At 48.8% G+C, this 22309-nt stretch overlaps 1 protein-coding gene across 2 annotated transcripts in view; it reads left to right on the forward strand.

Moving 5' to 3' along the window:
- The first annotated feature begins 2812 nt into the window (after positions 1–2812).
- The window catches only part of LOC141074358 (adhesion G-protein coupled receptor F1-like), a 63025-nt gene continuing 43528 nt past the window's right edge, over positions 2813–22309 (forward strand). For both annotated transcript variants that reach the window (XM_073562003.1, XM_073562002.1), the window contains exons 1-2: positions 2813–2923; positions 3118–4215. In XM_073562003.1, the coding sequence (XP_073418104.1) occupies positions 2875–2923; positions 3118–4215 (1147 nt within the window). In that variant the 5' untranslated portion in view covers positions 2813–2874. The remainder of the gene's footprint in view (positions 2924–3117; positions 4216–22309) is intronic.

The raw sequence follows: 22309 nt of genomic DNA on the forward strand, positions 1-22309 counted from the left end.
TCTGCCTTTCTGATATGTTTCTTGGCCTGCCACTTCTGGGCTTAACAAGAACTGTATCTGTGTTCTTCCATTTCCTTACTATGTTCCTCACAGTGGAAACTGACAGGTTAAATCTCTGAGACAACTTTTTGTATCCTTCCCCTGAAAAGCTATGTTGAATAATCTTTGTTTTCAGATCATTTGAGAGTTGTTTTGAGGAGCCCATGATGCCACTCTTCACAGGAGAATCAAATAGGAGAACTACTTGCAAGTGGCCACTTTAAATACCTTTTCTCATGATTTGATACACCTGGCTATGAAGTTCAAAGCTCAATGAGGTTACAAAACCAATTTAGTGCTTCAGGAAGTCAGTAAAAAGTAGTTAGGAGTGTTCAAATCAAGAAAATGATAAGGGTGCCCATACTTTTGCACCGGTCAAATTTTGTTTAAATGCAGATTGCACATTTTCTGTTAGTACAATAAACCTCATTTGAATCCAGAAATATAACTGAGTCCATCAGTTATTAGATATATGAAACTGAAATAGCTGTTGCAAAAACCAAAATTGTTATAAAGAAAAAAGGTTAACATTAATAGGGGGCCCAAACTTTTACATATGACTGTACATTATGCCACCCTCAATAATTGGAAAATACCCCTCCCCAACTTTTACTCGAAGTATGTGTAATAGATCTCTTCGGGGAGTGGAATAAATCTCTCGATTTGCTGCCATTTGCCTGTAGAAAGCAATGGGGGAAGTCTCTGGATCGGGTAATTGATTGCAAACAGTGTCTATTTGGGATGGGGTGAAGGGAGTGTACTCATAACCACTAGCAATATTAGACATAGCGGGGACTGAGGCTAGCGGTGGATGATAATAGGTACCGTCAGCAAAGGTGGGGGCTGCTACTCCCGGTCTCCTTGTACAATTGTCATCTAGCAGGGAGACCTTTTCTTTCAAATCATCACTTTTAACTATTCGTCTGCCTAACACATTAGTATCAATCTTAGTGTCTTCTTTAATCACATTCTTAATTCTTTCCTGTACCACAACACTTTCAGTCTTTTTCACAGTGTTAGACAATTTTCCTTTTTCCACATAGCAATAAAAACAGAATTCACTTGCTGTTCAATTTCCACATAACCTTCATTATACAATTCATGTGCCAAGCCACGGAATTCCTCAGCGCCTTTTAGTAATCCATCATCAGTCAACCTCCCTTTATTTTATTTTTAACTCCTTCATCCCATAGCGTAGGCTGCAACCTCCCGCCCTTAGGAAATCCCAAAATCGAAAATATTTTTCCTGCATTCCTGACAGATTTCTTTCCTCGTCTTTGAATCATAAGACTAACAGTATCTGATCCTTCACACAATTCCAAACTTTTCTTTTTCTTCCACAGAAACATAATTCTCTCCATTAGAGCTAAATATCCTGACAAATTGTGCACAATACTGGAGCAGCCGTCTCCGTTTGTTCCACAGGGTCAATAATCCCCCTCTGGGATTGCCCAAAATTCACGGTACTCAGTGAAAGGAGGAGGGCGTCTCAGACTATCCCTCCGGACACCTCTGGTTATATATATCTATCTATATATACCTGAGTTACGTATCCTACCCATCTTCGATCACATCACCACGCCCAATACTAATAATGATCGGGAATTTCAGGATATTTTGACTATAAAGAGAGCCACAATCACTGGTCAATCCGGGGTGTCCGTCCCTTATGAGGTACGGTTCGAGCACTGGGCCCCCAACGGGACTACACCTCTATATGATTCCACCCATGAATCACCCCACCAGGGGACAAACCTCAGATCCTCTTTGCAGCAACAAGCACAGGAAAACCACACCAACGGCCAGTCTGAACAGTATAACTGCCAACTTACAGTGGTTGCCGTGGGAGGTGATCAGTCCCAATTTTCCAACACCCGTGTCCGCTTCGAGGGTCCTTTGTCTTGTTGTCCTCCGGGGGCAGAGGCGTCCCTATTCGGGGGCCCCACGTTGGGCGCCAAGCTGTCGGGGTAGCTATTTAGGGAGGGCTAAATTAACCCTTCACGGTTGAGCCAGTGATGTCCAAATTATTCCAGTGTTGCTAGAAACTCAAATGACCACATGGAGTCCCCTTTATTTTAGTGACTTCTTTTATAACATTTTGCTTAATTATGCAAAGTTCTCAACTACCAATAAAATCATTTCACTGTGTAAGCCAATAATATTGCAAGAAAACCAGAAACTACATATATGTCCATATCCAAATAGAAAGTAGTATAATGGCATATTCTTCAGAGTTTTACACCCCCGCCTCCCTTATCTTGCACCTGATGGGAACAGTCTGGTTTCATGACAGTTTGAACTTTTACCTAATTACAAAATGTATCTTACGTCAACAAAAACGGAGAAACGAAACCTTCAGAGAATGGACAAAATGAAACTTCTGCTCTGATTTTAGTATTAACCCTTCACACCGCCAGGGGGAGACAATGCGGACCACCGCATTAGGCGGCCCGACTGCACCCGAGGCAAATGCCCCGGCTGACCCCCCCGGATACGCCTCTGTCGTCCAGAGAGGTTCTCTGGCAATCTCCTGCCCCGAGGTTCTAGACTCCTGTTATCCCTAGCAGCCCCTGACCTGAGCCTGCTGCTTGTCGCTGCTCTTTGGCGTTTGGTGTTGGCATGCACAGACGACACTTGTCCACAAGAGCTCATGTTTTGTATTGTGCAATACATTCCTGAAAATTTTGCTATTTTAACTTTTTTTTTTACTATTTTCTAGGAATATTTGGAATTTCTAACTGCATCTCAACCAATACGACCATCCGCACCCTGGATATATGTGAATTACTCTATCCCGACACCGCGAGTCAATATGTGGCCAACAACTCCTGCGTCATGAGCAGCTCGACATCTGAATACACCACACTGTACTGCTATGGGCCGTGTAAGTTACTTGCTGATTTCACTCCGATGTGCACTATGTGAGGTTACTCCTCGCACAGCTCTGCTGCAGTAGGATTCCTGCAGGACACCATGAACCAGCAGGCTCAGGATGAACAGAGGAGTAGAATATTGTCAGTTCCTTCAACTGGTGCTTTGTTTTGTTGATAACATATCTCTCTCTTTTATTTTATGCAGTATTGCCACTATCGACAGCCACCGTCTCGACCACAAACCCAACAAGTAGCTCCATGGCACCGGCCACAACCGTAGTAACATCCGTTCCATCATCTACTACTTCATCCACCACATTTCCAACAAGCACTAATACTTCATCATCAACCACAAATCCAACAAGCACTACTAATTCATCATCAACAACAATAGCAACAGCTCCACTAACTACTACTTCATCAACGACCACAGCTCTAACAACCACTACTACATCATCATCAACCACTCCACTAACTATTACTTCATCATCAACTCCCACAGCTCTAACAAGCATTACTAGCTCATCAACAGCTCCGCTAACTACTTCATCATCAACCACCACAGCTCTAACAAGCAATACTAGTTCATCAACCACCACTCCACTAACTACTAATAGTTCATCATCAACTACAGCTCCAGCAACTACTTCATTATCCACCACAGATCCACCAAATACTACTCCATCATCACCAACCACAGCTCCACCAACTACAACTTCATCAACCATAGATCAAACAACTTCATCATCATCTGAAAATGTAAAGCCTTTGCCCTTAACCACATCTTCACCATCAACTATATCTTCAGTGCCCACATTGCTGTCTGCGACAACCATCCCCAGCACACTCCACAGCACCGTCACCAGCACCACTGATAGCACCAGCGCGCTCCACAGCACCGTCACCAGCAGCACCGTCCCCAGCACGCTCCACAACACCATCACCAGCAGCACCGTCCCCAGCACCATCACCAGCACCACTGAAAGCACCAGCACGCTCCACAGCACCGTCACCAGCACCACTGAAAGCACCAGCACGCTCCACAGCACCGTCACCAGCACCACTGAAAGCACCAGCACGCTCCACAGCACCGTCACCAGCAGCACTGAAAGCACCAGCACGCTCCACAGCACCGTCACCAGCAGCACTGTCCCCAGCACGCTCCACAGCACCGTCACCAGCACCACTGAAAGCACCAGCACGCTCCACAGCACCGTCACCAGCAGCACTGAAAGCACCAGCACGCTCCACAGCACCGTCACCAGCAGCACTGTCCCCAGCACGCTCCTCAGCACCATCACCAGTAAGAAAAGATTTATTCTATATATTTATTACATCTATGTTGCTACATTTGAAGAGAGAGAATTGTTTACATGGGAACTGTTGGTTTAATTTTTGCTTCCTAAATCAATCACACACTGAGAAATAAGAAACCTTATAAAGCTGATCTGATAAATCTGCTGCTTTCTCCTCCTGATCCTTCATTCTGAAATGTCTGAATTCTGTGTTCAGTGAAGAGCGGATGTGACGTCCCCGAGAGCCTCCTCTGCGCCCTCCGTCTTCACTGTGTACGGGGGCGGTACGGTACCTCTTCTTCTCCTGCTACTCATCCCCACAGGAGTGTCCTAATATACTGCGAATGTGTCGTGCATGTGAGTGAATGTTGTGACAGGACGGTCACTAGGTGGCAGCAGAAGAAAGGCACTAGAAGGGGAGCAGTGGTAGACCACAAGCAGCCATGGGTTAACTTGGAAGCAGGAGCAAGGAGATAAGTTAAGTCAGGGAGCAGAGCCTGGGCAGCCATGCCCAGGGCAGGACGTGAATAGAGTGCAGGGCCTGGGTGGCCATGCCCAGGGCAGGACGTGAATAGAGTGCAGGGCCTGGGTGGCAATGCCCAGGGCAGGACGTGAATAGAGTGCAGGGCCTGGGTGGCCATGCCCAGGGCAGGACGTGAATAGAGTGCAGGGCCTGGGTGGCCATGCCCAGGGCAGGACGTGAATAGACTGCAGGGCCTGGGTGGCCATGCCCAGGGCAGGACGTGAATAGAGTGCAGGGCCTGGGTGGCCATGCCCAGGGCAAGGAGTAAATAGAACCTGAGTTGCAGAGACAGGGCAAGAGTAGGAAGATTCCAGACCTCTGGGACCAGAGTCAGTGGTTGGGAGTATCTTCCTGAGGACGCCCCGTAGAGGCAAAGCAACACTACAGAACAGTGTGGACCAGTGATGGTGTAAGCGCGCTGAGACAAGAGGCCAGTACACATTAATTCAAGGGTCACGTGAGTACAAGTATCCGGCAGCCTGAGGCCAAGACAGGATCAAGACATTGCACAGACTGGTGCACAAGAAGAGAGTCAGCAGCTGAGGCCTGAATAGAGGCTGTGGAGAAGGCATAGAATTCATATCCGAGTAGCACAGCGTCCTAGGACAAGACTGGAGGTTCAGCAACCGGGACAGAGTGTGTGCTGAATGTGAAGGACTGCCTGCTGCTTATAACCTGTGCCTGAAGACATCTATTCTGCAAGTAAATGTTTTCGTTAGAAAAAGCATTGGACGTGTCATTGTCTCTTCGCCGCCCTGGGAAGGAGAAGTGAACATGGAATAGAGATAACCAACTGTACAGCAGTACCAGGACTTTATCTTTTCATGTACAAGGTGCCGGGGTGCTCACTGACTGTTGCTTAGTGAACTTGCCCACGACTACCACCCCGTGCCACCTTGTTACAACTGAATCCAGATTTTATCCCGGAATTGAGACTTTTCAGAATGAAGGATTAGGAGAAAACAGCAGATTTATGAGATTTCTTACGTTTCTTATTTCTCAGTGTGTGATTGATCCATGAATCAAAAATGATTCCTGATTAAGTCATCTTCTGTCTTGTGATATTTTCCCCACCAATGATCGGGCTCCTCCGGTGTATAGTGATGTCACACACACGTAACGTACAGTGGGGACATAAGTATTTGATATTCTGCTTATTTTGAAAGTTTTCTCACCTACAAAGAATGGAGAGATCTCTAATTTTTATCGTAGTTACACCTCACCTGTGAGAGACAGAATGTAAAAATAAAATCCAGAAAATCATATTGTATGATTTTTCCATAATTAATTTGCATTTTATTGCATGAAATAAGTATTTGCTCCCCGAGCAACCAGCAAGAACTTTGCTCTCACAGACCTTAGTTTTTCTTTAAGAAACCTCCTACTCTGTACTCATTACTGGTATTAAATTAATTGCACCTGTTTGATCTAATTACCTGTATAAAAGACACCTGTCCACACACTCAATCACACTCCAACCTCTCCATCATGGCCAAGACCAAAGAGCTGTCTAAGGACACCAGGGACAAAATTATAGACCTGCACAAGGCTGGGATGGGCTACAGGGCAATAAGCAGCAGCTTGGTGAGAAGGCAGCAACTGTTGGCACAATTATTAGAAGATGGAAGAAACACAGGATGGCTGTCAGCATTCTTCAGTCTGGTGCTCCATGACTCGTGGGGTAAGGATAATTCAGAGAAAGCTCAGGAATCAGCCCAAAACTACAAGGGAGAACCGGGTCAATGACCTGAAGAGAGCTGGGACCACAGTCTCAAACATTACCATTAGTAACACACTACGCTGTTGTAGAGGAGAAGACCGGGCTGTGGATGCTGACCAGGCACCGGATCCGAAACTGATAGGGCCGCACCTACTGTTGCAGGGGGAAGGAGATTGGAGAAGGAGCAGATCCTTAACCTGTGTAGAGGGAGCGTGGCAAGCCAGAGAGGTATAAAGGGTCTGCGCGGGAAAAGAGAGGGGCTTCATGCCAGAGAGAGGAGTCAGTGAGGACCAGCACCAGGCTGCATGGAAACATAGGCCACATAGTGGAGATCCCAGCCAGGTAAGGCGATGACTCCCAGACTTCAGCAGGCGTGCGAGGGAACGCATGCCGAGTGGAGGAGTGCGGTGGACTCCACTCTGCTGCCCTGCAGCACAACAGACTAGGGGCTCAGTGGGTAAAACCGGTGACCGCCCACTGCTGCCAGAAGTGAGACCGACTTGTTAGGCGGGGAAGCTGGAAGAATCCAGCCTCACATACCTCCCAACTTTTGAAGGAGGGAAAGAGGTACAAAGGCTGCAAATTTTAGGCTACGCCCCGACCACACCCATTTCGCGACTAGTCACAGCCATTTCCACGCCCAGTTGCACCCATTTAGCAATGCTGATCACACTGACTGCTATTAGGGGCATAGTGGCTGGCATTATGGGCACAGTGGCTGGTACTGTGGGCACACTGACTGGTACTAAGGAAAAGAAAGAAAGAAAACAGAGAGAGAGAAAAACAAAAATAGAGAGAGAAAGAAAGAAGAACGAGAGAGAGAAAGAAGAACGAGAGAGAGAAAGAACAGAGAGAGAGAAAGAAGAAAGAACAGAGTAAGAAAGAGGGGAAAGAAAGAAAGGGGAAAGAAAGAACAGAGAACGAAAGAAGGAACAGAGAGAAAGAAAGAGGGGAAAGAAAGAACAGAGAGAGAAAGAAGGGAAAGAAAGAAAGAACAGAGAAAATAAAGAGGGGGAAATAAAGAAAGAACAGAGAAAAAGAAAGAACAGAGAGAAAAAAGCGGGGACAGAAAAAAAGAACAGAGTGAGAAAGAAAGAACAGAGAGAGAAAGAAAGAGGGGAAATAAAAAAGAAATAACAGAGAGAGAACAGAGAAAGAAAGAGGGGAAAGAAAACAGAGAAAAAGAGGGGACAGAAAAAAAGAACATAGGGAGACTTAAAGAAAGAAAGAATAGTGAGAGAGAAAGAAAGAAATAAAGAGACAGAGAGAAAGAAAGAGGGGAAGAAAGAACAGAGAGAGAAAGAAAGAGAAAAAAAATGAAAGAAAGAACAGAGAGAAAGAAAGAGGGGAAAGAAAGAAAGAACAGAGAGAGAGAAAGAAAGGGGAAATAAAGAATAGAGAGGGACAGAGAAAACAGGGATAGAGAAAGAAGTAAAGAAAGAACATAAAGAAAGAGAGGAAAGAAAGAACAGAGAGATAAAGAAAGAACAGAGAAAGAGAAAGAAAAAAAAGAAAGATTACAGCTAGAAAGACAGAACAGAGAATGAGAAAGAAACAGAGAGAAAGAAAGAACAGAGAAAGAAATAAACAGAGAGAAAGATTCTATAAAGATACTATAGCAGCCCGGCTCCCATTTTAGTGCCCACCTGAGCCTCCCAGTGCAGGACATATTAAGATCCGCTCACATGGCCGGCATCCCTGATTCCAAGGCGATCCTGCTGTCCGCGCTGTCGGAGGAGGACACGGTGATGGATCTGAAGCATTCCTAGTTCCGTCACATCACTTCTGGTGGAACGTCATGTGCCAGTTTTAAAATGCTCCTCGGGGCCCCGCCGTGTACTCCTGTGTCAATGGGAAAAGCCCGCTTTGTATGCCTCGTACACACTTGGCTCTGCTCCGTACATCCTGTACACATATGGCTCCACTCCGTACACACGCGGCTCCGCTCCGTACACCAAGTACATACACGACTCCGCACCGTACACCTTGTACACACGCGGCTTCGGTCCGTACACCAAGTACACGCGTGGCTCCGCTCTGTACATCTCGTACATGCGCGGCTCCACTCCGTACACCTCGTACACGCGCGGCTCCACTTCGTACACACGCGCTGCTCTGCTCCGTACACCTCGTACACACACGGCTCCTCTCCGTACACCTCGTACACACACGGCTCCGCTCCGTACACCTCGTACACACACGGCTCTGCTACATCCACCCTGTAAAACCCTCCTGACCCCACACATAAACTTTACCTCATCCAGCACCATGACAACCAGCACAGCAGAGTGCAGACAGATATGGATCTTCAGAGGACTCTCCATTCTAAATAATCTTCTGACAGACAAGGAGGACCCTGATCATGTGACCCCTGACTCCTCCCCTCTCACAGGTCCTCTGTGCACAGAACACACACAGCCCAGCCACATCATTGCAGGCTGCGGTGCGTCTATCTGGGACGGCGAGCTTGGCGTCGGTGGATGGGGGGCGTGGTGTAGCGGCTCAGTGCGATGCAGGAAAAATAGCGTCCCAGGCGGGATGCGGGAGGGGGGTGTCAAAAACGGGACTGTCCCGCGGGAATCGGGACGCTTGGGAGCTATGGCCTCAGCCGGCAACCCACCAACCATCTGACACAGGAAAAGAACAGGACAATCAAGGTCATGCTAAGTGGAATCAATATATTGACTGCAGTTGTGAATTACTCTTTCCCTGTTTACCCCTCAGCATTTAACTGTTTAATCCCTGTTGCTCCCTTCAAGAAGGTTACTCTTGTACTTCTAAAATGAATAATTGTTAACCCTTGTTCCGTGCTTCTGTGTAACGGCATCCTAGTACCTGTGTTACATTTGGCGTACTCGGCAGGATGCAGTCCTTGGACACAGACGCTGCAGATCAGTCCACCATGAGTACCCCAGGGTCCAGCTTGCCATTGGGGATCATGCTCAGCAATCGCCCAAAATTCACGGGGAGTAATATGATGCTGTGGGACTGGACTGAGAGGGTTAAGAGTATGTTGCGGATGCACCCCATGACCCTTGCAATGCAGGCTGAGATAGCTTTAATGGCCCTGGATGATGAGGCCCGGTAGTCTGTTATGTTCCCCTCCCCCATGGGCAGGATACGCTGGATAAGGTGGTGCAGATCCTAGAAGAAATGCATGGTGATCCTACTGATGTGGGGGAGTTACGGATGCAATTATTTCACCGTGTTCAACGAGAGGGGGAGACGGTGACGCAGTATATCAATGCATTGCAGGAGGTGCATGCGCACATTGCTAAGAGGGATGATGTGGGGACCATGGGAGTGGGGCCCCTGATAGGATTTTGAGAGATCAGTTTGTGTCGAGTCTCAGGGACGCACCGCTTAAGCAGGCTTTGTGAGAATGCCTGCGCACTAGCCCACATATGACCTTCTTAGAAGTGGGGGCGGAGGCGCGTGTGAAAGAGCAGGAACAGGGTGGCAGCCCTAGCTTGGATGGTCCAGAGCAATGAGGTTCCTAGCCCACCCGCGGCAGAATCGGAGTGGGCCCAAGAGATCTGGAGGGAAATGCAAGAAATGCGGAGTGAATGGTCTAGCTTCAGAAGAGCCCTTGCTCCAGCCCAAGATCCGGCAAGAGCGGCCCCTCACCAAGAGAAAGGAGTGATGTAGGGTCATGTCCTTCCGTTGGGTGCCTCCAGGGAGCGAGATAACGTTGTGTAGAAGGGGACCTGACTAGCTATAGATGTGGACACTACGCCCGAGGATGTGCGAGCCGAGGTTGGACCTTGCCACGACAGCTGTTAAACTAGTGGGCTCCATGGCTGAGGGACGCAGCCCGGAGCCTAAAAGACAAAAGAAAGGTGGGGGAAGTCCCGAAGGCATAGTTTCTGCAAGCCCCACAGTCTGGGCTGAAGTAAATGGCCAAGCTGTTCACTGCTTGATTGACACCGGGTCACAGGTCACCAACATGCCGGAAGCGGACTTCAGACAACATTTCTCAGAAGTATCACGGCCAGAGTGGAGGCCGGTAATTAGATTGACAGCAGCCAACCAATTGCCCATTCCGGTTGCTTGGATGGTCTGGATGGAGATCAGAGTGTGCATGAAGGATGTAGGCCGTAAAGGGGACATTTTGGTCGCTTGGAATGTCGTCTGCGGCCTGTAATGACACTCGGAATGAATGTACTGAAAGAGATGGGACAGTTGCTGATCAATGAGCCACAAGAGCCATTTTTGAACAAGTAGAGCTCCCAATCCTCTCAACGGAAGGTGTTTCAGCAACTGATCCAAGCTGTCCACGCTCAGGAGACGTCGGGGGAAGGAAGAGTCTTGGAGAAGGTGATGGTTCCTGCGGCTGCGAAACTTACCCTACTGCCCGGCCAGATAGTGCTCACGTTACCAGTATGAGCTTGTACAACCCTTGAGGGGGTGGAAGTGCAAATAGAGCCGACATGGATGAAGTACCCACTGGACTGTTTGTAGCCCAGACATTAGCCACAGTCCATAATGGCAACATTGTAGTAAGGTGTGTCCACCTGGAGAAAGACAGTCTCACCCTATTACCTAAGAGTGAAGTGGCCCAAATCCTGAGAATGCCAGAAAAGTTAATGCAACCTGAGGCAGTACAACTGGCTGTCGTGCGAGGAGATCCCTGGACTTTAGCAGTTACGATGATGCCACATCCTCCACCTGGCAGTATGAAGGAGGCTCGTAGGATCTTAGAACAGATGTGGGCTGAATTGACGGGGCTATCATCTCAACAGGTGTAGTAAGTGGAAGATCTGCTAGAGCATTATCAATAGGTCTTTGCCCGCCATGAAGATGACTTCGATTGCACTCAGACCATCGCTCATGAAATCCCTGCGGGTTTTGCTGCGCCAGTTCAGGAAAGATACCAACAGAAACCTCCTCAGATATACAAAGAAGTGAAGGAGATGATAGCCCACATGTTGCAGAGTGGAGTGATACGAGAAAGTCAGAGTACGTGGGTAGCACCCACTGTTCTGGGTCGGAAAAAATACGGGACCTTACGTTTGTGTTGATTACAGATGGCTGAATGCCTGTACGGTGCGGGACTCCTATCCGTTGCCAAGAATTGAGGAGTCCCTATCTGCCTTGGCACAGGCGAAGTACTTTTCTTCCCTTGATCTGGCCAGCGGGTACTGGCAGGTGCCCATGGCTGAACATGACCGGCCAAAGATGGCGTTTGTATTGTCCATGGGACTATTCGATTTCAACCGTATGTGCTTTGGCCTGACTAAAGCTCCCGGGACTTTCCAGCGCTTGATGGAGAGATGCTAAGGCTGGTTTCACACTTGCGTTTTTTTTCGCGGTATTTTAGCGCTAAATAGCGCATGCGTTTTTTTTCCCTATACTTTGCATGGGATGCGCTTATGTGCGCATACACATGCGTTTGTACGCGTTTTACCGCGCATGCGTTTTTTTGCGGTATGCGCTCGGGCGCACAAAATGCAACCTGTTGCATTTTTTGGGCGTCCGACTTGCCTCAAAAAAACGCATGCGCGCGCAATGCGTTTTTTTACAGCAAGACACCCATTATAAGTCTATGGTGAGCATATGTGCGCATTGGCATGCTTATGTATGCGTTTTTTTGCACATGCGTTTTTTTTTTACCATTAGTTTAGACAATGGAATTTAGGGATTTGGGTTAGAGTTAGGGTTAGTTAAGGGGGTTTAGGGTTAGGGTTAGGGTCAGGGTTAGGGTTAGGATCAGGGTATGGTTTGGTTAAGGGTTAGGGTCAGGGTCAGGGTTAGGGTTAGGGTCAGGGTTAGGGTCAGGGTTAGGGTCAGGGTCAGGGTTAGGGTTAGGATCAGGGTATGGTTTGGTTAAGGGTTAGGGTTAGGGTCAGGGTTAGGGTCAGGGTTAGGGTTAGGGTCAGGGTTAGGGTCAGGGTCAGGGTTAGGGTTAGGATCAGGGTATGGTTTGGTTAAGGGTTAGGGTTAGGGTTAGGGTTAGGGTTAGGGTTAGGGTCAGGGTTAGGGTTAGGGTCAGGGTTAGTAAAGTCATGGTTTGGGTTAGTGTGAGGGGCCACCTAATGTTGGAAAAAAACGCAAACGCGGTAAAAACGCACTAAAAACGCATACAAACGCATAAAAACGCTGCGTTTTTTTCATGCATGCTCATAAAAATGCTTGAAAAAAACGCAGCATCTGTATGCGTTTGTATGCGTTTTTCAATGCGTTTTTTTGCGGGAAAAACGCGCTGCAAAAAAAAGCAAGTGTGAAACTAGCCTTAGGAGACTTGAATTTTGAGGCCACATTGATCTATCTCGATGATATCATCGTCTACGCAGCTACCTTTGAAGAACAGCTCGAATGACTGGAACAAGTGCCAAGTCGGTTACAGAGCCACAGCCTGAAAGTGAAGCCACAAAAATGTCATATCTTTCACAAACAGATTGAATATTTGGGGCTTGTCGTGTCCGGTGAAGGAGTGAGATCTGCACGTGAGAAGGTGGCAGCTGTGTAATAGTGGCCCACCCCAACAACGGTGAAAGACGATCAGGTCTTCCTGGGGCTTACTGGATACTATCGAAGATTTGTGAAAAACTTCACCCACCTAGTCAACTCATTACTGGAGCTGCTAAAAGGAGTGCCGGCCAGCTCAAAGAACTACACTATTCAGTAGGGAAGCCGTCAAGAAAAAGCCCTTAGAGCTTTGAAAATAGCCCTGATGGAGGCCCCAGTACTTGGCTATGCAAATTTCTCAAAGCCCTTCATTCTCCATACAGATGAAAGTTTACATGGTCTAGGGGCAGTACTATCCCAAATGCAGAGGGAAAAACAATGAGTGATAGCCTACTCAAGCCGGTCTCTTCACAACTCGGAATGGAACCCAGACAATGATATCTCTTTCAAGCTGGAACTGCTGGTGCTGGTTTGGGCAATGTCTGAGAAGTTTGCAGAGTACTTGTCCGGATCGGAGGTCCTGGTGATGACGGACAATAATCCCCTGGCCCACCTGGAAAATGCGAAGTTGTTGGCCCTAGAACAACGATGAGAACACTCATGCTGACGCTCTCTCCAGGGTAACTCACAAGTGACCTGAATGTGATCTAGATGAAAAGCTTGAGGACTAAGAGATCCCTGGCTTCCAGGACTTTGCCAAATCATTGGTGGCAATGCAGGGACAGATCAGAGAGGAGTCTGAAGACTGGGTGCTGGGGCGGCGCCAGGAGGACTGGGTTCAACTTCAGCAGACAGATAGGGAGATTGCCCAGCTGCGATAGTGGGTGGCACTGAAACAATTCCCCAGCCAGAGGGAGAGGAATGCCCTGTCTCCAGTAACCTTGCTTCTTGATCCTGAGGCAATGGGAAAGGCTCTATTTGGAGGATGGATTGTTATACCGGAAGGTACAGGTGCTACGAGAAGAGGGAGTCACCTGGCAAGTAGTGCTCCTGGAGAAGTTGATCAGAGTAGTGGCTATGGAGGCTCATGAGCGAGGGGTTCACTTCGGTCCAGAGAAAATGTTCCGGTGGTTACAGAAGCTGGTGTATCACCCACAATTGAGGACTGCAGTGGAGAATGCTTGCCAGCAATGTCGGAGCTGTGAGCTGGCCAGACCCCCAGAGCAGCAGGCTCCGATACAGACCATCGAGACTTATGCCTCCTTGGAGGTTCTGATGATCGATTACTTGACTGTAGGCACGGCACATCTTGGATATGAATGTGGCGCCCCCCAGGAGTATGGTCGCCACAGTGGCTTTGCCTTCCTCCAGGGGAGGGTAATGCCAGGCTTGGAGGCAATGATGGCATAGGTCCCAACCCTCCCGATTCCCGCGGGACAGACCCGATTTCTGGTCCTTATCCCACCGTCCCGGCCGGGAAGCTTTCTATCCCGCGATCGCATGACCGCAAAATACAGCAAAGGCCAGCCAGCACAGTGCGGGGATCGCCGCGTCACATCCACAGGGAGCACAGAGCTCACCTCCAGCCCAGCCCCAGGAAGCAAGAACCCGGAACTACAGCTACCGTATATCACCAAGGAGACGCGCCCCCGTCCTGCAGCAAGTGCCCAGAGAGCGACTGGTGCTGTGAGGACGCGGTCAGGCGCTCAGGTACACGGAACACGCTGAGTCTGGGGGGCACAGTGGAGTCTCGGGGACAGAGAGGAGTCCGGAGGGGACAGAGAGGTCTGGAGGGGACAGTGGAGTCTGAGGGAGATAGGAGTCCAGAGGGAGGGGACAGAAGGGACAGAGGACTAGAGGCGTCAGAGGAGTCCAGAGGGGACTGAGGAGTCTGAGGGAGAGAAAGGAGTCCAGAGAGGACTAGAGGGTACAGAGGAGTCTGGGGTGGACAGAAGGGACAGAGGCATCTGGGGTGGACAGAGGTGTACAGAGGGGACACACAAGTCTGGGGGAGAGAGAGAAGTCCAGAGGGGACAGAAGGGACAGAGGACTAGAGGGGTCAGATGAGTCTAGAGGGGACTGAGGAGTCTGAGGGAGAGAAAGGAGTCCAGAGAGGACTAGAGGGGACAGAGGAGTCTGGGGTAGACAGAAGGGACAGAGGCATCTGGGGTGGACAGAGGAGTACAGAGGGGACACAGGAGTCGGGTGGACAGAGGAGTACAGAGGGGACACAGAAGTCTGGGGTGGACAGAGGAGAACAGAGGAGTCTGGGGTAGACACAGGAGTTTGGGGTGGACAGAGGAGTACAGAGGGGACACAGGAGTCTGGGGTGGACAGAGGAGTATAGAGGGGACACAGAAGTCTGGGGTGGACAGAGGAGAACAGAGGAGTCTGGGGTAGACACAGGAGTTTGGGATGGACAGAGGAGTACAAAGGGGACAGAGGAGTCTGGGGTGGACAGAAGAGTACAGAGGGGACACAGGAGTAAATGGGTGTGGCTTAAAAATGGGTGTGGCTAGGGGCATGGCCTAAAATTTGCCACGGCGCGCCGCCGCCTTTGTCCCTCTTTACCTTCTTTAAAAGTTGGGAGGTATGATGATGGGTCTCTCTCGCAGTCAATCCATACATGCAACACAGTTCCACTCCAGGCCAGCAGGGGGAACTCTGAACCGGGATTAAGGGGAGGAATGCTCTCTGAGGGCCAAGAGGAAGGAGTGAGGAGTTAGTCTGCGGAGGGTGAAGTGTGCAGACGTGGAGTGAGAAGCTGGAGGTTGAGCTAGAAAAGGAGAGCTCTCTCGCAGTGAGAGTGCAAGAACTGGAGCCTGGTCTCCACAGCTGTACGGATACTAACGGTCCTACAGCAGATACCAGAGGAGTAGGAGGCTGTAAATGCCCTACTCCCGTCTAAGACTTGAGGCACAACAGCAGCTCGGATAGAGAGCCAGGACTCAGGAGAGGAGTCCCCGAGAGAGGCTACAGCTGTCTGCCGTGCAAGTAAGGTTCTTGGGAACACCTGACAGGAGGAACTTCAGAGTAACTCAGTACTTGGAGTACTTCATTCAAATAAGCGCTAGGAAGGAGACTGCACAGCCCATCTGCTGAGAGAGAATCCTGAGCTGCTTCCAGGCTAGCCTGCTCCGGTACCATCTGTAATCAGGACCCTGGACTGCAGTTATCAAGTAAAGGTACAGAAATTGCACCCCGCTGTGACTTGTCTGCTTCCTACCCTTACAGCACTGCTACATCCCGTGCCGACCACCTCTACACTGCCCTGGGACTATAGCTTCACCTGTGGGGAGCTTTTACATCCTTGCTGCACCCTACCATCAGTCCCACCGGATCTGTCTGCAGCGTCGGCTTAATACCTCCCTTTTCAAACACCACAGGTGGCGTCACGAACTATTCCATTTCATTAACTACATTCCCCCATTACTTGGGCGCCCAGGGCCACGGACCGGGTAACCGCTGCTGTGACACATTCCCATGACATCGGCCCGATACCGAGTACCCCACAGCCCTGGGATGGCGACCCATGAACATAGCCTGGTAATGACCGATCATTTCAGAAAGTTTGCTGTGGTGACCTCGACCAGAGACCAGACCACTGAGTCAGCTGCGCAGGTCATCTGTCGGGATTTCATCCGTGTGCACAGCTGCCCAAAGAGGATTCATTCTGACCAAGGCACCTGCTTCCAGGGGTGAGTGATAGAAGAATTACACCGTTTATACCGGATTGAGAAATCCAGAACTACTCCACACCACCGTAGCATGCTGTGGCTCTGCCTGTCCACAGGACCCGAGAGTGGAGAGGAGTCGCCGAAAACCACTGAGGTACCCACTTTGATGAAACCACTGAGGTACCCACTTTGATGAAACCACTGAGGTACCCACTTTGATGGTTCCAGTGAAACCACTGAGGTACCCACTTTGATGAAACCACTGAGGTACCCACTTTGATGGTTCCAGTGAAACCACTGAGGTACCCACTTTGATGGTTCCAGACTTTGACGGAGAGGAATGGGTGTCAGCCCTTCCCCCAGATCCCAATGCTTCACTGCCTGCCACTCCCAAGGAGAGCGCCGAGTTACCAATACTGGAAGCCGTGGAAGTTGTGAGCCCGCTGGACCAGAGTAGCTCCCCGCCTGCCATTAGTCAACCGGATTACGACGAGCAGAGCGAACCACAGCTGGAGTGCCTCCCATCCACTATCAGCAAGATCAATTCATCTGGCAGCGTATCATCCAAGAAGTTGAGAATTGTGAACGCCTGGTGAGAGAGCTCTCGCCCGTTAAATGGCGAGTTTAAGGAGAACAGGGGTGTAGAGGAGGAGACCGGGCTGTGGATTCTGACTGGGCACCGGGTCCAGAACTTCTAGGGCCGCATCTACTGTTGCAGGGGGAAAGAGACTGGAGACTGAGCAGACAGACCCTTAACCTACATAGAAGGGGCGTGGTGACCAGAGAGGGATAAAAGGGTTTCCGCGGGAAAAGAGAGGGGCTTCCCACCAGAGAGAGGAGTCAGTGAGGACCAGCGCCGGGCTGCAGGGAAAAATAGGCCGCGTAGTGGAGATCCCGGCCAGGTGCGGCAAGGACTCCCAGACTTCAGCGGGCGTTCGAGGGAACGCACGCTGAGTGGAGGAGTGTGGGGGACTCCACTCTGCTGCGCTGCAGCACCACGGACTAGAGAAGAGAAAAGCACTACTGAAGGATATGCACACAGCCAATCATATAGCAATAACAAAATGACTTTATTAGCATACAGTAAAACCATGTGGGTCCCATCTCTCCATCCCATAGATAACATGTAAACAACGCCATTGTAGATGGAGCATATAAATATGAATATCATAAACCATCCAAGTGTCTATCTAAATACTAGCGAGTAAACAGTTATCCGCTGAATCAGCACGCTCCCCAAAAGTCCGTACCACAGGGAACCGGGAGGTCAGGCTTTACTTGTTTTTTGTGCTTTTTCTTCTCTACTTTGTATAGGGTTTTACTACTGGATGTGGCACCTATTTAGAGCACTATTAGATTGTAGTGCGCCCTATCCCTCACTTTGTTATTCCAGCATGAGAATGACCTGAAACACACAGAGTGGCTCCCTAAGAAGCATTTCAGGGTCTTTGAGTGGCCGAGCCATTCTGCAGCCCCGAATCCTGAAGGATCTGGAGAAGATCTGTATGGAGGAGGGGGCCAATATCCCTGCTGCAGTGTGTGCAAACCTGGTCAAGAACTACAGGAAACGTCCGACCTCTGTAACTGCAAACAAAGGTTTCTGGACCAAATATTAAGTTCTCTTTTTCTATTGTATCGCATACTCATTTCATGCAGAAAATGCAAATTAATTATGTAACAATTCTACAATGTGATTTTCTGGTTTTCATTTTTACATTCTGTCTCTCACTGGTGAAGTGTACCTATGCTAAAAATTACAGACCTCTCTATTCTTTGTAGGCGGGAAAACTTTCAAAAATCGGCAGAGTATCAAATACTTATTTTCCTCCCTGTACAGTGTCACCACAGCACGGAGATCAGAGACCGTGCGGCACTCTGACAGTCATCTTCTTCCCTGAACTTCAGAAGCGGCAACTGGACACGGAGAAATAATAAATCAGGATCAGGAGGTGCAAAGTGAGAAAGGACGAGGAGAGGGCGGAGAGGCAGGGAAATTAGGGAGATGTGCGATATCATTCCGGGCTAAATGTGTGTAAGGGACTGTGTATAATGTAGACATCTACAATGGGTGCACACGAAAATCAGCCGTTCTATCTTAATTTTCTTACTAACCTTCTTTATTTGGGTTATTATTTTTTTCCAATTTACTGTATGATTTTTATGCATACAAAGCTAGTATATACAGAGCCTTGAAAATGTCTTCATACCCCGAGAACGTTACACCCACAAACATAAAATGTATTTTATTGTGATTTTCTGTGATACAAACACAAAGTAACAAGTATTTGTGATGCGTAAAGGAAATGATATGGGGTTTTCTAATCATTCTAAAGATATAAATCTGAAAATTGTGACTAACATTAGTATTCAGCCCCCGTTATCTGATCCCCCTATATAAAATCCTGAGTGACTAATCGCCCCCAGAAGTCACATAATTCGTACATTGTGTCCTCCTGGGTGTGAGCTCTCCTCAGTATAACTACAGCTGTTCTGTGAAGGCCTCAGAGGTTTGTGTGAGAACATCAGGGATCAAACAGCATCAAGAAAACCTAAGAGCCCACCAGACAGGTCAGGGATAAAGTTGTGGAGAAGAGGAAAGCAGGGTTAGGTTATAAATAATTGCCCAAGCTCTGAACATCTCACGGAGCAATGTGCAATCCATCATCCAAAATGGAAGGAGTATGGCACAACTGTAAACCTACTGAGACATGGCCATCCTCCAACCCGACATCCCAAGCAAGGAGAGCACTGATTAGAGAAGCAGCCAAAAGGCACAGGGTCACTATGGAGAGGCTTCAGAGATCCACAGCTCTGATTGGAGAATCTATCCACAGAACAACTATTAGTCATATCCTCTGCAAATCTGGCCTTTATGGAAGAGCGGTAAGAGGAAGACATTTTTGAAAGCCATAAAAAGTCCCGTTTGCAGTTAGCAAAAATCCATTTAGGAGACACAGCGAGCATGTGGAGGAAGGAGCTGTTCTGGTCAGAGAGTCAAAGGAGAATATTTGTGTAAATGCAAAACGCTATGTGTGGTGGAAAACTAACACTGCATATCACCCTGAAAACACCATCCCCACCATCACATATGGTGGTAGCAGCATCATTCTGTGGGGAGGCTTTTCTTCAGCAGGGGCGGGGAAGCTGGACAGAGAGGTGATGGGAAGATGGATGGAGCCAAATACAGGGAAATCCTGGAGGAAAACCTGTTAGAGGCAGCAAAAGACTTGAAACTGGGGTGTAGGTTCACATCCCAGCAGGACAACGACCCTCAACATCCTGCCAGCACTACAATGGAGGGTTTAGATGAAAGCATATTCACCTGTGTGAACGGCGAAGCACCATCCAGACACAAATCCCAGAGAATTTGTGACCAGACGTGAAATTTCCTGATCAGACGTTTCCATCCAATCTCACTGAGCGAGAGCGAGTGTGCAAAAAAGAAGGGGCAAAATGTCACCTTTAGATGTGCAAAGCTGGAGAGACAGACCCCAAAACACTGTAGTAGAGAAAGGTGGTCCTACATAGTACTGACTCAGGGGTTGAAAAAAAAAAGCCTTGCAGAATTATGAGATTTATATCTTTAACATAATTATAAATCCACTTATCATTTTCTTTACATGTCACAAATACTTGTTACTTTGCGTTGGTGTCACATAAAATCCCAATAAAATTGTCACACTGTGATGGTATGAATGCAAGGGAAGAGTGACCCTGTACTGTTCCCAATACAGGGAGGTCCGAGTCTATTCCTAACCCCCGGGTTACTCCTGAAGGTGGAAATGTCAGGTTCTCGTACATTGCTACCACACTCCCCCCCCAGAGAGAAAAGGGGTAGGAGTAAAATGGGTAACAAAGGCTGGACAGATGGGAAAACCAAGGCACAGTCAAACGACAGGCACACAGGATAAAATACAAAAGGAAAATGGGTGCACAGTAAAGAGACAAAAAAGCAACACGAAGAAACATCATAAAGGGGAAGGAAGAAGTATTCACTACAAACCTCATGCAACATGACGACGAAAGCGACACTCCAGAACACCTCCAATGCAGCGAAGGACAAAATGAAGATTCTACTGCTGGCAAGGAGGGAAGCCAGGCACAGGTTTATATAATGAAAGAGTGTGGATCCTCTAAGCAGCACAGCCAATGTGTCATGATCCAGGACGGGGTTTCGCTTTGATCCGTCCTGATCAGACTGGGGATTAATTGTTTCTGCCTCTCTCTGGCAGAGGGCGGCTATTTAATGCTCACTGGACCTAGGTCCGGTGTCAGTTAGACTCCTGCCCTCGGCTGAGTTAGTTGACCTCTTGTGTATGTGTGCCTTGTGCCTGATATCTTGCTTGCTTGTTTGGTTGTGATCCGGTTCTGTCCCTGTTACGAGTTCTGCCTGTCCCTCTTGTACTGCGCTACCTCTCGTGTATGACTCTCGGCTTGTGACCCGACTTCTCTCTGCTCGTCCCCTTGGTACCACGTCGCCCTCTTGTGTATGACCTTTGGCTTTGTCTGACTACCCATCTGTTCGTCCCTCCTGTGCCTCGTTCGCCCGTACGGTGTGTGACCTCCGTTTTGCCTGACTCTGAGTTGTTGTATGGTGTCCTGTCATATCTGAAAGCAGGACACTAAGCCCCGCCCCCTTGCAGTCACCTGACCATAGGTCCTGTGCCAGCTTGCTAATTTCAGTGTCCGCAGGTTCTGTGCCGCTTTACTTTCCGGCGCTGACTGGACCCTGACACCGATAGTTTTAAGCACGCATTGTCACCTCTGCTGCCCTGCTCCACAGGTATCTTTTAGCACTGCTTCTGTACTCAGGATATGCGCACTGGCTCAGTGAGCGAGTGTAGTGTGGTGTCTCTGACATTATAACTGACCCATACCATTTTTTTTTTCTCTGCTCCCATTCACCTGTGTGTGTGATGGATCCTGTGCACACTCTTTCTGAGCAGGTGAGGCACCTGATGCAGATGTCTCAGAAACTCCTTGGAGAACAAGGAGTCCTGGCTCAGTCTCAGCAGCTGATCGCTGACACTGTGCAGGGGGTATTCTCATCGGGGGCTCGGGATGTTACATTAGTTTCCCCTGAGTCTCCGGTTAAGTTACCAGATACCTTTTCTGGAGATAAAAGGGAATTCAGCGTTTTCAAGGAGGGCTGTAAGCTTTTTTTTTTTCATTGAGACCACACTCTTCTGGGGATGAAGGTCAGAGAGTGGGGGTCATTATGTCTCTGTTAAGGGGAAACCCCCCAGCTTGGGCTTTCTCCCTTCCGACCACGGCCCCTGAGCGTATGAACGTGGATGCATTTTTTGAAGTCCTGGGGCATATTTATGAGGAGCCTGATCGAGTGCGTATGGCTGATGACATGGTGATGAGTGTGTGCCAGGGGAAGCACTCAGCCGAGTGGTTTTTCTCAGAGTTCAGACGCTGGGCTGCTGAGGTCTGCTGGAATGACGCCGCCCTCCGGGGTTTGTTCCGTAGAGACCTGTCTGAACATCTGAAAGATGCCTTGGCTCTCCACCCTCCGCCTGATTCCCTGGAAGAGGCTATGACACAGGCCGTCCGAATGGATTGCAGGCTACGGGCGAGGGGAGTGGTGCAAATTGAGAGACTGTTATTCTCCCAAGGAAGGGGAGCCAGTCCTACATTGGAAGTCACGGAGATGGGAACCATCGACCTCAAAGAAAATGAAAGGAGACAACGGCGCATGGGAAAATTCTGTTTTCACTGTGGCGATTCTGGACATTGGAAAAAGGATTGCCCCTCCGGTCCACTGACCAACAAGCGACTGAGCCCGTGTGATTGTCATGGAGGTCACCCAGGCTCTCATGTACCCTTTT

This window comes from Dendrobates tinctorius, unplaced genomic scaffold, assembly GCF_039654945.1.
Source record: "Dendrobates tinctorius isolate UK_male_01 unplaced genomic scaffold, ASM3965494v1 ptg000332l, whole genome shotgun sequence".
Lineage (NCBI taxonomy): Eukaryota > Metazoa > Chordata > Amphibia > Anura > Dendrobatidae > Dendrobates > Dendrobates tinctorius.